The 14,022-nt window shown below is 39.3% G+C and overlaps 4 protein-coding genes across 4 annotated transcripts; 2 read left to right on the top strand and 2 right to left on the bottom strand.

Moving 5' to 3' along the window:
* Nucleotides 1–316: 316 nt before the first annotated feature.
* GCK72_005453 (uncharacterized protein) lies at nt 317–2,043 on the bottom strand (the record flags this gene model as incomplete). The annotated part of the gene is made up of 8 exons (XM_003117164.2): nt 317–415; nt 484–756; nt 810–922; nt 972–1,066; nt 1,115–1,209; nt 1,252–1,593; nt 1,711–1,888; nt 1,940–2,043. The coding sequence occupies 8 exons, from the start codon at nt 2,041–2,043 to the stop codon at nt 317–319; spliced, it is 1,299 nt and encodes a 432-aa protein (XP_003117212.2).
* Nucleotides 2,044–2,300: 257 nt separating this feature from the next.
* On the top strand, nt 2,301–5,108 carry GCK72_005452 (uncharacterized protein; the record flags this gene model as incomplete). Its single annotated transcript, XM_003116859.2, has 7 exons — nt 2,301–2,394; nt 2,470–2,553; nt 3,429–4,360; nt 4,411–4,562; nt 4,609–4,714; nt 4,762–4,901; nt 4,946–5,108. 7 exons carry the CDS (start codon nt 2,301–2,303, stop codon nt 5,106–5,108), a joined length of 1,671 nt encoding a protein of 556 aa, XP_003116907.2.
* A 92-nt stretch (nt 5,109–5,200) lies between these two features.
* On the bottom strand, nt 5,201–6,395 carry GCK72_005451 (uncharacterized protein; the record flags this gene model as incomplete). The annotated part of the gene is made up of 4 exons (XM_003116939.2): nt 5,201–5,323; nt 5,410–5,532; nt 5,595–5,818; nt 6,011–6,395. 4 exons carry the CDS (start codon nt 6,393–6,395, stop codon nt 5,201–5,203), a joined length of 855 nt encoding a protein of 284 aa, XP_003116987.2.
* A 1,538-nt stretch (nt 6,396–7,933) lies between these two features.
* On the top strand, nt 7,934–13,977 carry GCK72_005450 (uncharacterized protein; the record flags this gene model as incomplete). Its single annotated transcript, XM_053725191.1, has 9 exons — nt 7,934–7,975; nt 8,373–8,534; nt 11,339–11,431; nt 11,478–12,070; nt 12,113–12,362; nt 12,410–12,682; nt 12,760–12,885; nt 13,387–13,686; nt 13,732–13,977. The coding sequence occupies 9 exons, from the start codon at nt 7,934–7,936 to the stop codon at nt 13,975–13,977; spliced, it is 2,085 nt and encodes a 694-aa protein (XP_053589385.1).
* Nucleotides 13,978–14,022: the final 45 nt, after the last annotated feature.

The raw sequence follows: 14,022 nt of genomic DNA, 5'->3' as shown, positions 1-14,022 counted from the left end.
AATTCGTGTAAAATACTGATTCCTTTTGCCCACTCGTCTTATACTCCTCAAAATGTATGTATTATGATTATTGTATTGCCAGAAAGTTGGGCTGTCAACAACAGTTCCATTTTTAGAAATAAAATGTATTTTCTTGAAATATAGTTTCATGAATCATATGATATTGATGCTGTATGTTTCGAACCATTTTGACTTTCCGAATGCAATGAAATAGGGATTTCTTTATGTAACTCAATTTAAACAACTGTAAATTAAAAAAAAATTAATATTTCAAAAGTACAGAAAATAATTATGCATTAATTCATATTGCAATACGTTAACTGTTTTGTTCATCCAACACAATGATTTTCTCTCGTGTACATGAATCACATGCTGGTAATCGGATAACAATGTACGATGGTTCCTTTTGAAACACCTGAAATTAAAAGTTATTAATTTTCGTTTACAATAATTCACTCCAATAACAAGGACTCCTCTTGTTACCTTTTTATCACAGATGGGACAACAGAAATTCGGAGTGTGAATATGAGGACCGTCGACGACAGGTGCAAGCTGATAAGATCGCTTAAGTAAAGGTGGGCACAAGTCCTCACTAGAACTGGCAGCTCGTTTTTGTGACGTCAGATGACCAACATCCCTTCGACGAATTAGCATAGGAGCGGCCACTTGGTAGCCATCATGATCTCCACGGCCTCGTTGAGGAACTAGCATTTGGTCTATTGTTGCATAAGCGAACTCTCCATCCATAAATTGAATCTGAAAATCTGAATGTGTTAAATTGTCCAAAAAAAAAAACGAATTAAAACTACCTTGTATTCAGAATTTCCTCTATGGTACTTGACGACAGCATCCTGCAGTCTTCCATCGGATGTTCGAATTTGTACTGTCTCGCCTATTATAGAACTTGACGGTCTGGCAATTTCTAAAAGAGTTTAGTTTTTCAAATGATATTTTATATTTCAGTTTATTACTTTCTGTATTAATTTGGTCATTATGATGGTAACTTGTTGAAGGTGTTTCGTCACGGGTGTATGCCTCTCCATGGTTCTTATCATCATTCTGTTTCCTAGAAAAATTTATTAATAATGATAATCTAGGATGAATAAGAACATACATTGAAGGCAGAGCAATCTGTAACAGCTGATTCACATGATCATTGTTCAAATTGTTAAGGTCAATATTGAGATTGGCTATTTCATTGGGAGAGATCTGCAGAAATGATTTTTGAGTGGAAAAAAAAGAAACACATACATAAATATTCTGTTGCTTGGAGTCAGTGATGTTGACTCCTCCATCGTGTGTAAGAATGATTTGCATTGATGCTTCACTCATTTGAACTTGTAAATCATCATCTGCTCCATACTCGTTCCCATCGCCTCCAGTACCGTCAAATTCATTTCCGATCATTCCATGAATTATGTGATGAGCACCGGTATGACCGTCTCCGCCAATTGGATCATTATCGTTTTGTTTCGCCTGCCTTTGCTGACTGATTGCAATGACAACATTCAATTGCTCTTCGGTCAGATGATTCAGGTCTTCAAATTCAAAACCAGCTTCGTACATATCTTCAGGTGTAATGTGAACCATATTCTAAAAATTGTTTTATTTTGATTGATTTGATTCTAAAAAACACCAAAAACGTGTAAAATGAATTTACGATCAGACGAAAAACCTATTCAATTATCGAGATGTATCAAAAAATCATACCATATATTGCTGCTCTCCATCGTCTACCAAAATATCACCCTGTTCTTCAACTATTTCTTCGCCATGCTTCAGATCTTCGATTTGCAGAGGTATATGCTGAGGTGGAATGTTATTTTGGTGATCAATCGGTTCAAAAATATGCCCGTCTTCATTTGGAAAAACTCCTTCTGGGGACGACCTAAATCTTTTAAAATATCATTCAATGTGTAGAGATAATACATACACTCACCCAGGTATTACTTCTTCTTCTTCTGGTTGTCTTATCAGATTTTCCGACGATGTAACCGTTTCTTCTTTCTCTGACGAATCAATCACAAGATCAATAGAGCTCATCTCACCTGAATAAGGTTGGTAATTGTTTTATAGAAGTATTATCACCTAAAAGAAAAGATTTTATTCACCGAAAAGAGAAAATCACAAGAGACGGTTTTGCGCGTAGATTTAGATACATCTCATTCTGCAAACACCACAGTCTGTGGTGAACCTCCTGGAGGCGCCAAAACTAATTCAAACACGTGCTTACTGATAATCTCTCGAGTTATTGTGATTATTTGTTACTCGTTACCGCTTCTTTGCCTGGTAAGCGGAGAATGTACATTAAAACCATCCTTTTGGATGGCTTTAAGTCATATCAGAAGCCAACCGAAATCAAAGGATTCTCCCCCCAGTTCAACGCCATCACAGGTTCGTCAGAGATTCAATGACATTTTCCGTTCTCCAATTTTTAAAAACATTTTTTAAACAATTGTTTTTAAACAGGATACAATGGAAGTGGAAAATCCAACGTTCTCGATTCTATCTGTTTTATTCTGGGAATCAACAAACTGGATAATATCCGAGCAAGTAAGTGATATCTTTTTTTATGCGAATTCGGTACAAGCTCAGTACATTTCTCATTAGCTCCCCAATCACGTTCATATTCACTTTTTTGTTTGAATGTAATTCATCGAGTTAATACGAATCTTGATTCTTTTTTGATATTTTTTGAGCACGTATTCTCCTCTGGCTTATCGATTTTCTATAGGTCACACACGCTCAACTTCTCATGCAAATTAGCTTAAAAATAAGTGTTAGAAAAAAAGGTCAGACTTGTCTGAAATGTTTTTTGTTGCTATAGTAACTAACAACTACCGATATGCTGTTATAACAATGGAAAGAGACATTATGCAAGGCTCAGCTAAAGTGCTCATGGAAGCAGTTAAAAATTGAACTCAGGTTTTTCGGAAATAAGAAAACGAAGCAAAACGGTACTTTCCAGGACTTTAACATGAAGCAAGAAATTGTGCGAAGGAATAGTTTTATCAATACTAGCTTATTCCAAAAGAGTTTCTCTTCTCCATGAAATTCTTCGTCGGCTCGAATAAATGAGTAACTGGTGTTTTTTCCACGATTTTATTATCTCTACTGACACTTTTGGATTTTTTGGATATTTTCTAATATCCTTATTCACAAACATTAACTTGTGATATTTAATACATTTTTATGTCAGTTTAATATCATTAAAATCGATACGTTTTCAATGATCTATAAATAAAATTAAAATTTTCTGAAATGTTTTGAAACTTGCTGCAAAACGCCTTTTTATTGCTGTGTTTATAAAAAAGGAGTTTTATGAAAATGGAAACATAGTGGGTTTCGAGCATTAAGTGACATTTTAGGCAGGTTCTAATAATTACTAGACGTTTCTAATACTGCATTATTGGTAAATACTTTTCCAGAATCGATGTCCGAGCTGATCTCTCATGGTGGTACTAAAGCAACGGTTCAAATTAGATTTGACAACAGCGACAAATCTGTATCCCCTTTTGGCATGGAACACTTAGATGAAATCGTTGTTCAAAGAACAATCACTGCGCAAGCTACCGGAAAGGGATGTGCCACCAGCTACACTCTCAACGGACACGCCTCAACAAACTCAAAAATCCAAGATTTCTTTCGAGGAATCGGTCTCAACGTTAATAACCCACACTTTCTTATCATGCAAGGACGCATTACAACTGTTCTCAATATGAAGCCAGAAGAAATTCTCGGAATGGTTGAAGAGGCGGCTGGTACTAAAATGTACGATCAGAAGAAGAAGGATGCTGAGAAAACAATGTTTTTGAAGGAAGTCAAACTGAAAGAGATTGACAGGATATATGACGAAAGTATCGCTCCTAGAATGAACAAATTCCGTGAAGATCGAAAGAACATGGTTGAGGTTACTCGGCTGAACAAAGTGAAAGAAATTGCTCAAAGAAAGTTGGAAGCTTTTCAGTATTACCAGGCTCTTGAGAATGTTAAGAGAGATATTGAAGCTTCTGAAGAAGTCAAAAAGCAACTTGATGAACTGGATCAGAAGATTGTTTCACTTAATGAAGAGATGGTGAAAAAAGAAGAGGAAAAGAAAGAGTTGGAGCGTCTTCGTGATAACCCAGTAGAAGAAACTGCTTTGGCTGCCGATCATAAGGAGAAGCACAGCATCGCGATGCGTCTAGAACAAGAGCAGAGGGCGACTATTGATTCCATCAAAATACTGAAAAAAGAAATTGAACGCATTGGAAAAAATATTGAAAAAGAAAAAGAACATATGGTGGAAAAACGTGATGCCTTGGAAGAATCAAAAAAAAAGAACAACCATGATATTGAGACACACAAAAATGATGAAGAGGTTATTTTGTCGCTGCTTTACAAATCCGAATTAATTTTGTTTAATTGCAGCTTGTCGAAAAGTTACGAAACGAACTTGAGTCGATTACAAGAGGAACTGTTGCTAACGAGAAAGGTGAACACGTCTCGTTAGAATCGATGATTCAGGAAACGAGATCTCAAGTTTCGAAGTTGGAGACAAACGTAAAAATGGCTGAAAGCCGGTAATAGATGAATGAGTATCGACTACGTTTCATATCACAATTTCAGGAAAAATCGTTTCATAGCTAAACGAGACCAGGTGAAAGCAGAGTTAGAAAAGATCACGGGCAACAATGCTGCCGACCAGAAAGCTGTTGATGAAGTCGCGCAACAAGTAAGGAAACAATTTTGTACTAAATCACTCTAAAAAATAATTTCCAGACTGATGAACTATCTGGACGTATACAAGCACTGGGATTTGATTCTGATGAGGACAATCGGCTGAAAGATAGGAAACAAGTTGTGGAAGAGAAAATCAAAGAGCTTGAAAATTTAAACTCAAGACTCCTATCGAAGACTATGTACGTTCGAAAAAAAGTCCCCATCATTGAGAATTAAATTTTAGGAATGGCCGATACACAGGGAACTTTACTAACCCACCGGTTCTTGGTTTCAATGCGAAGACAGATGTTCTCGGCTTGCTTGTTCATCTTGTTAAAATCAAACCAGGATGTGAAGAATTCGGAGTTGCTATTGATATTGCTCTGGGCGGTTCGGTGAGTAGATAAATTTATTTATTCATGTGCCAACTAATTTCTATGGGACACAAAAAGCGACAGGGTATAAGTTGAATTAATTTTCAAGAGATAGAAAAATATAATTACAATTCGCGCAGAGATGGTGTGATGTATCCGGTTTGTGGTTCACGGAAGAAGACGTATTCGGTGTAGTGAGCCCAGCGTTGTTCTTCGTAGTCCCCGCAGTTACGGTGATTCATGAGCTCCTGAAAAAAACAGCACCTTTCAATACTTGCCCGTTTTCAATTTTGTCAAGTGCTACACACTAGAAAACGAATTTCTGCACACTCACAGTCTGATTAATGTTGCCCATATTGCTTGTGAGAATCGGATGATTTGCAGCAGCTAGTCCGTTAGCTCCAGAACAGCATGTGGCAACGAGTTTGAAGCCCTTCTCGGCCATCAAATCGCAAGCCTTCAAGAATAATGTAATCATTCGTTTTTCTCAGTTCCTTTGAACTGGTACAGCTCACATACCCGCTCAAGACATTGATGCTTTAAATAAAGACGTGAAGTGTATCGCTCTCCGTCATCTGGACCACCAGGGTCACGACTTTCATTCAAAGTATCAGCGAAAACTTCCCGGCATAATGTCGCTCGTCCACAAACGAGAATTCTATGAAGTTTTCTGAACTTCACATCTGCTTGTCCGTCTCTTCCGAATGCAAATGTGCCACGGTATCCCAGAGTAATGTAGCCGCCTAAAATGAGAGTCAGAATAATATAAATCGACGGCACTTAAGAAATTTGGAGGGAGACAAATATTTCTAGTCAGTGATCACATGATTCCTTTTTGATTTGTTTTCATAGAAAGAACCTTCGTTAACAAAAAGCCGCCCACCATTTGGCCCATTTCTTTCCAAGCGTGGAAAACAGAAAACAAACAAACGTACCCGTCTCCGCTCCAGACGTGGCGTACCCATTTGCGGTCCGTGGACGAGGAGAAATTGATGACGCAGCTGAGAGAAGTGTTGCAAATCGTTCCAGACGATAAAAGTCGGCTTCATCTTTCAGACGCGCAATTTCACGAAACTGTTCTGGCAACGATAGTTTATCGGTGCGCAGAAAATGTAGAATGTAGGCGAACAATGGTCCATCACGATCAACGAAAAGGGTTCCGTCTGGCATGGTAACAACAGTAACCTGCTCATCATCTGACAATGATCCGGATGCTATATTGGCGAGCAAAGTGTCAGTTTCTTTGCTCAAAGTGCTCCGAGTTGTAGTATATGTTGTACCACCAACATTAAGAGTTATCACATTTTCACTTGACGTCATCTCTGAAATTAATAATGTTTAGACGAATCTCTAAACCACAAAGTTTAAGAAAGAGTGTCAAAAAATAGATTGAGAGAGGAATGCGTTGCTTTGGTCTTTTTGCTTCCTGTTGTCTTCTTTCTTCTCTTGGTTAGGAGTGTCACAAAGTGCGCTAATTTGATGTGAGCCCCAAGAAAGGACACGACAAAAATAAAAATCGAATACACAATAGGCACGATTAGAAGAATGAAAGATGTTACGAACATCAGATATTGTGGAAAATGCACATAAGAAAATGAAGAAACCAGGAAAGAGATGCTGAGAACAAAGCGGCTATAAAGCGCGTTTTGAATGGAGATATCTCGGCCACGAATGGCACGACGATATGCACTCACAAAAAATATGGAAAAAAAGAAGAATACGGCGTTTTTTTCTGAAGCGAAACATGACTAATGTGAAGGCTCTAGCTCGAATTTGTGAGAAGGGCCTCTGTTGAACACGAGCAACGAATATCTGTCCCTCTGCTCAATTGGTCGTGGTCTTTTTTGCGCCAAAACACGATGGGCAAATGAGCAAGCTAAGGGAAGGGATGATTGATAATGGAAGGCGCCGTCGTCCATGGCTCTGAGGAATCAGAAGAGAAAGGGACCCAGTAGTCGAGGGAGGAAAAAAACGAGGTGCAAAAGAGGCAGAGGGCGGAGCTCCCGGAAAAGTCACGTTTCGACGAAAGTTGAGTTGAGTGCCCCGAAGTGACGGACGTCCCCGTCGAACTGAAGGTTTTCTCCACGTCCAAAACGGAGTTGTCAGTAGAGGCCGAGTCTGCTAGAAAAACAACTATTCCAGTAGTGAAAAAGAAGGTCCCTGCATTCTGTCTGTCGCATCTTCCAAAGCTATAATTTATAGGCGAATGCCTGCCAAAGCCAGTAGCGAATGAATGAATCGAGCAGTTACTAGAAGCAGCCGAACTTATTGATTCTTTCGATAACAGACTGACTTCAACTTAAAATAAGTGTCTGACGACATGCAAGATAATTACAGGGAAGCCTACCGGAAATTTGATGTTCAGAACTAGAGCTTTTCTTGATACATATATATATTTTTTACTTATATGAAAGTGAGAATTGCGACAATGTTAGCTATTTCTGTAGTTGCTCATTCTTTGATGGCATATCCTATTTCAATGTTTAAGTTGCAACAACTTCGGCAACTAGAGTGACACCAGTCTCTTTTTACATGAAAACTCAAGAGATCAAGCTGACCAGCATAGGAAACATCATTCAATGTGATTAGGGAAATATTGTATCAAAGTCGGGTCATTCGTCGAAGTTGGTTTTCTTTGAGTATCTTATACTGAAAAACTCGAATAGAATCGTAGTAAGATAAAAACCTAATCGTCGGCAGGAAGTTGAGAAGCACTGAAGAGCATCACATCACGGAGACAGGACCGACTCGAGAGGCACAAGACCGGCAGACGCAGTGAAAATACAACTACTCTTCCTTCTGCTCCTCTCGTTTTCTTTATTTTAGTTTCGTCGTCGCCGTCATTTTGTGAAGGGCTGATGGAGAAGAAGGCACCGGCAGAGCCACCGACTGCTGCCGCGGTCTGGTTTTGATAGAAAACTGAGGAAAACGAGCGAAGAATGAAGAAAAAAGAAAAGGAGAATTAGATTTGGGTGCCGTTGTAAGAAGTGGGGCAAGAGGGATTAATTAGAAGAACTGATGTAAAACGATGGGACTCGCTGAAACGCTTACAAACGGAAAAAAACGTTTAAGAAAAATGAAAACATATAAAAACTCAAACGTACTAATACGATTCTTCAGAACTATGTGGGAGCATTTCCATTTCGGATTTTTCCCGTTTTTGAGAAACTCTAAGTAATCCAAAGATTTGAGCATTTCAATCTCTTAAACTAAAAAGTGCTATGATATTTTTAACATCATAATCATTTCATTAAAAAAAATTTCCCGTATAAGTCCTTCAATTAACTTGAATTTCAGTATTCCAACGTCATCGTCAAAGACCAAGACACTGCTCGTATCCTCATTGACAGTAAAGCATTTGCCGGACGCAGAACAATGATCCCAGTAACGGAAAATCATAGGAACTATAACAAACACGCTATTATCAACGATAGTGTCGTGGCAAGAGCACAGAAAGTTGTAAGTTTTTTGAACTATTAAAACTATTCGATGGCCAAAGGCAACTAATCGTAGTGGCGCTTTGAAACGGGAGAAGAAAAATGAAAAAATGTGATCGGTTTCCCCCACTCGTAAGATGTGTGTGTGTGCGCTCAAAAAGAGCAGCAGTCGTGGTTTTCAGCGTTGTTTGTTCGAAGATAGAAGCGACGGTGGTGTATATGAGGGTGGGTGTGTGTGTAGAATAGAAGAGATTTTTGATTAAAACGAAATATTGAAGAAATGAAATCTAATAACAAACTGATTTGTACTCAAGTGACTCAGTATCATATTTGAGGATTATGGAATGAATTCGAGACTAGGAAAATAAATAAAAGGTGTTGGGGGATAGAACTAAGCCATAACATAGAGTGAGTGAAGTACATGGAGAGCGTAAGCTCGAAAATATTCCTATTCTCTTTCGTTGCGCACACATTAATTAGGTTTGGGCGCATGGTTGATTAATAAAATAAATTGTTTTGGGAGATTCTAGAAAATAACTGTTAGGAGTTTCAAGTTCTGAGCTATATATTTAGGTTTCTGAAAAACTATGAATATTGGATAGAAAAACGGTCAGAGATATTTGAAGAATGCAAAGACGAGGGGGTTTTTCGTAGTATTAGATTAGATTCCTAGCCGCGCAGGCGTTTTCTTTTTGGTGTGGACGAACGAAAAATAAAACAAAAAGCGTCAACGAGACGTTGAAAGAACAACAACGTAGCAAATAAAGAAAGAAAGAGGGAAGACTATTGGACGAAGGATGCACATACACACATTCACGAAAAAATGCGACAAAGATGGGAAGAAAAGAAGAATAAAAACTCAATTAGCGAGATGAGAGAGAAAGAAGAAAATGACTAGTCCTGAGTTGAACACTACTCAGGGAATTTTAGGCGAGGGTTTGGCGCCTTGCCGGCGTTTTGCCACTATTTTCGGCGAATTGCCCTCACTTTGGGCAGGTTGCCCACTGGGCAAGGGTTGGGCAAGAGTTGGGCAAGGGTGGGGTGGAAGAAGTGGGGGTGTGCTTGAGGATGGAGTAGGGCAAGTTGCCCATTTGTAGGGCAATTCGCCCACTTTATAAACATGCGCTCTATTGCACTCTGAAAATCATAAGATTTGCTGCCACGTTATTTCTTATTTTTCTTCTTTTTTCGTTTTAAATACACTATTCTATCAAGTGCATGCTTTAAACTACTGGAAAAGATGCCATCCGAGAGTAAAGGAGATATTCGTAAGTGAAAAAACTGATTAATCCAGAATAAAATAATTTGGGACTTCAGAGTAAGTTATCTTGTAGTGGACATGTCAGCTCATGATTCGACTTCTCCTTCGCTAAACCGTCTCATAATACTAGTGATACGATGAAAAGCTAAATCTCTTCGAAGACGGAGCACTGCTGCTACTAACGAATTCTACTATTATAAATATAATTCCAGGTCCCTCGCCGAAGACTTCTCGTTTATATAAAACGTCGAAACAGACTACTGCCCGCCGTTCTCTTCACTACTCCGATAGAATTTGTTCCCGTCTAACCCTTTCTTGCTCACCAACTCTTCTCACATACATAGTTTTACATTTGATTTTGTATTTTTGAACAAATTAATAAATGCTGATTAAATCCATAAATGTTCTTCTGTTTTTTGAATAGATTGCGATGAGGGGAGCAAGCGAAGCGCACGCTAGAAACAACATAAAATGGGCGATTCGCCCTCGATTTGGGCGGCCTTGCCGCCATCGTGGCGGCAAGCCTGCCCAATTGTTGGGCAAATCGCCCTAAATGGTGGGCGAATTGCCCAAAATTCCCTGAGTACTGAAAATAGTACGCCTTTATTGGAGAAGAAGAGGTCCGCTCGTCCGAATATCCGCTCCCTCCACACTTTGTTTTTGGGTACCCAGCCTTTTCCGATTCGCTTTTGGAAAATTATGATGAGAGAAAGAAACTATTTTATTAAGTTTTAAAGTCTGGAAGTTCCTATTCGGTCTAGGTCATCGACCGGGAGTAATTGAGAAAATATCAAAAAGAAGCTAGTCGTGAAAAATTTGTGAAAAGTGAGAGAGCGACTGAGCTCACGTCGTCTCGAGAAGTCAATCAATCATCGGTCTGCATTATTTCCTACATGTTTTTCTCTTGAGAATTCGGGAAAAAATCTTCAACAGCTTCACAGCTCACCTTGTTCAACGGTCACTGCACACACATATATATTATGAATGTGTTTGGGTATATTTGAATTGCGTGATTATCTAGACCAAGACCGAAAGTGGCTTCTCATTTCTTTCCGGATATTGTCTCAGCGGCATAGGCATACACAAAAATGAATAATTGTCGGGAGAAAAGTGGAGGTCCCTGGAGAAAGTGGAAAAGGGTGCATGCAGAGTGGGAAACATCATCTTCCTCAAACCGATGCAAAAGTTTGAAAACGTGGAGCAGGGAGAGCTAAAAAAAGAGGAGACGCTAGAAAGGAGATGTCGATAGATGCGTGTGCGTTTGAATATAAATTTAAGGAAATGTCATTTACATATGTTGTGGTCCTTTGTCAACGCTCTAAGATGTTTCCTAAACTTTCTAACAAAATTGGGTCTATGAATTCAAAATGAAAAAGGAGAAAACGTGCAATATTGTGGGGAATAAGAGAACACGTCACTAGAACCTAATCGTCACCGTTAATTGCGAGTGACTTTTATCCGGAAGTTTGCGTGTCGCCTCACTGATGCGTGAAGCTACCGTAGGTTGGCTATGAATGTAACTAGAGATTCGGGGAGCGCAACAAAACATATTGTTTTTTTTTCAGGCTGATGAATACAAAGAAAAGGTCTTCAAACTCATTGATATGGTCGATTTCCCGGATTATATTAACAATACTTTCCTTAATACTCTGGGACAGGTAGTTTTCGTTTTATACAATTATTCAAATGCTTTTAAATTTTCAGATTCTTGTCGTTCAAACATTGGACTGTGCCAATAAAGTTGCGTACGCTGATGGTGTCAAAACGCGTGTTCTAACTCTTCGTGGTGATGATGTAAAGCCAACTGGATGTATGACAGGAGGAGTAACAGAACACGGAGATACCTCTATCTTGACTTTGATCGCAGCAATGCATCCACGAAAAGAAGAAATAAATGCATTATCAAAAGAACTAGATGTCATCGTGGCTCGTATTAAAGCAACTGAGGCTATCGCAAACCAGCATCGTGAAATGACCGGCAGGTTACAAGTTCTACAGAGACACTTGGCTCAACTCAAAAATAAAGTGAACGGCTCCCCGGAGGGTTTGCTTCGTCAAGAGATAGCCGATGCGGAAGAAGAGATCAAGAAAGCAATGACTGAAAATGAAAACACCTCAAAGGAACTAAAAACGTTCACCGATAAAATGAAGATGCTTGAAGCAAGAAAAAACAATGATAAAGCTACCCAAGCAAAACGAAAGAAGGAACTGACATCAGAGCTTCAAAAACTTGAATCACAGGCTTCTAAAATCAAAGATAAAGCTGATCAAGCAAGGAGAGCAGTAATGAACCTAGAGTAGGTCACTTTTATAATCTGGACCCTAACTTTGTCTTTCAGAGCTGCTGTTGACGATATTGGGAATACTATCAGAAAGTATGAAACAGAATGGGAGGCTAAAAAGAAGGAATTGGATGAGCTGGAAGAGAAGTTACCAGGCCTCACCGTTGAAACAGAAACTGCTAATGGTGTGCAAAAAGCTAGTATGGCAGCGTTGACTGAGTTCAAGAACCATCAACGTACTTTAACAACTCGAGTGACGAAGGTGGCAAAAGAATGCGACTTGATGAGAAAAGAAGAGTCGAAAACAGTGAGTGTTCCTCGGGTTCGATGATTTTTGACATTCTCGCATTTCAGAGAGGCAAAAAAGAGGAACGAGAAAAAGAAGTTGTACGGCTGTATGAATCTGGAAAAGCGAATAAAAAACACTCGGAAAGTTTGCTGAGAAAGTGTGAGTGGCTGGCGGATGAACAAGTTCACTTCAACAAAAGAGGAGGAATTTACGATTTCGACGGTTATTCTGTGAACAGAGGAACAGCTGAACTCAAAGAAACTATCGACAGAATTGAAGCCATCGAACGTACGCTTTGTATGAAGAACGTTTCTAACTTGGATACATGCGAAGCTAAGGTGATTTTAAAACGTTACTGCCTTTGTATATTTTGGAGTCTCATCTGTCTTTCGTCTACTCTATATAAAAATTACAGGTCATGGACATCACGAACAAACGTGAAAAACTCAGAGAGGACTTCAAAATGTTGAAAAAGACTATTGCCGTCCTCGACCGAAAGAAAGTGGACGAGTTAGTCAGGGCGCACAAGTCGGTCAACGAGGTGAGTGTCTTGTGGTCGACTGGCTAGCAGACGCGCGCGGGAAGCGAGTGTACGCTGGTTCGAGGTCGGCATCCGTCAATGATGTCCTAATCTACGATTTAATTCGAATTGCTGTGAGATAATCTGATGCAAAACAACTGAGACTTTTTGCCGCCCTCATGAAAGACTCGAATATTTGATTAAATGCATACTTGCAAAATATCGGCCCGGCCCGGAGTCAAAAAATGAGCACAATTTTTTCACAAAATTTTTCGAAATTTTTTGAAATTTTCATCAAAAAAGTCAAAAATCCTATGTACACTTGAGTTTTATCGATATGTAAAAACATAGTCGAAAATTCGACTTTTTTGCGAAAAAATCAAAAAAATTCAAATTTTCAAATTTTTGTACTGTGACCCGGGCCGACCGGGCCGGGCCGGTGAAAATTCTCAAATCGGCCCGGCCCGGCCCGTTGCAAGTATGATTAAATGTTTTCATCTATAGAATATTTCCTTAATTCAGGATTTCGGTAAAATCTTCACCTGTTTACTTCCGGATGCCTCGGCTCAACTAGTTCCTCCTGAAGGAAAAACTGTTTGCGATGGTCTCGAAGTGAAAGTTTCATTCAATGGTGTAGTGAAGGATAGTCTTCACGAGCTTTCCGGAGGACAACGCTCTTTGGTCGCTCTTTCTTTGATTCTGGCCATGCTCAAGTTCAAGCCAGCACCACTCTACATTCTTGACGAAGTTGATGCGGCTCTTGATTTATCTCATACTGCTAACATTGGTATGATGATCAAAACACATTTCAATAAGAATCAAGTAAGTTCCGTCCGAAAGAATACTAATGTTTAAAAAAATTTTCAGTTTGTCATTGTATCACTGAAGCAAGGAATGTTCTCGAATGCAGATGCCCTCTTCCAAACCCATTTTGCGGATGGACATTCTTCATGTAATCTCCTCACTGGAGAGGCTCTTCTGAAGGCTAAGAACGATACTAAGCTTGCAAAACAAGCTCAAGAAATGATCGATGCGGAGAAGGCTGCTAAAAAGGCTGCCAAGAAGCCGACCGCCAAAAAATCTAAACCAGCCCCAGAGGACGATGATATGTAACCCATAAACTGATCTCAACGAAAACGACTCTCGCACGATATATTA

Source organism: Caenorhabditis remanei, chromosome II (genome assembly GCF_010183535.1).
Source record: "Caenorhabditis remanei strain PX506 chromosome II, whole genome shotgun sequence".
Lineage (NCBI taxonomy): Eukaryota > Metazoa > Nematoda > Chromadorea > Rhabditida > Rhabditidae > Caenorhabditis > Caenorhabditis remanei.
Note: the sequence above shows the minus strand (reverse complement) of the source record. Positions and strands in the feature narration are given on the sequence as shown.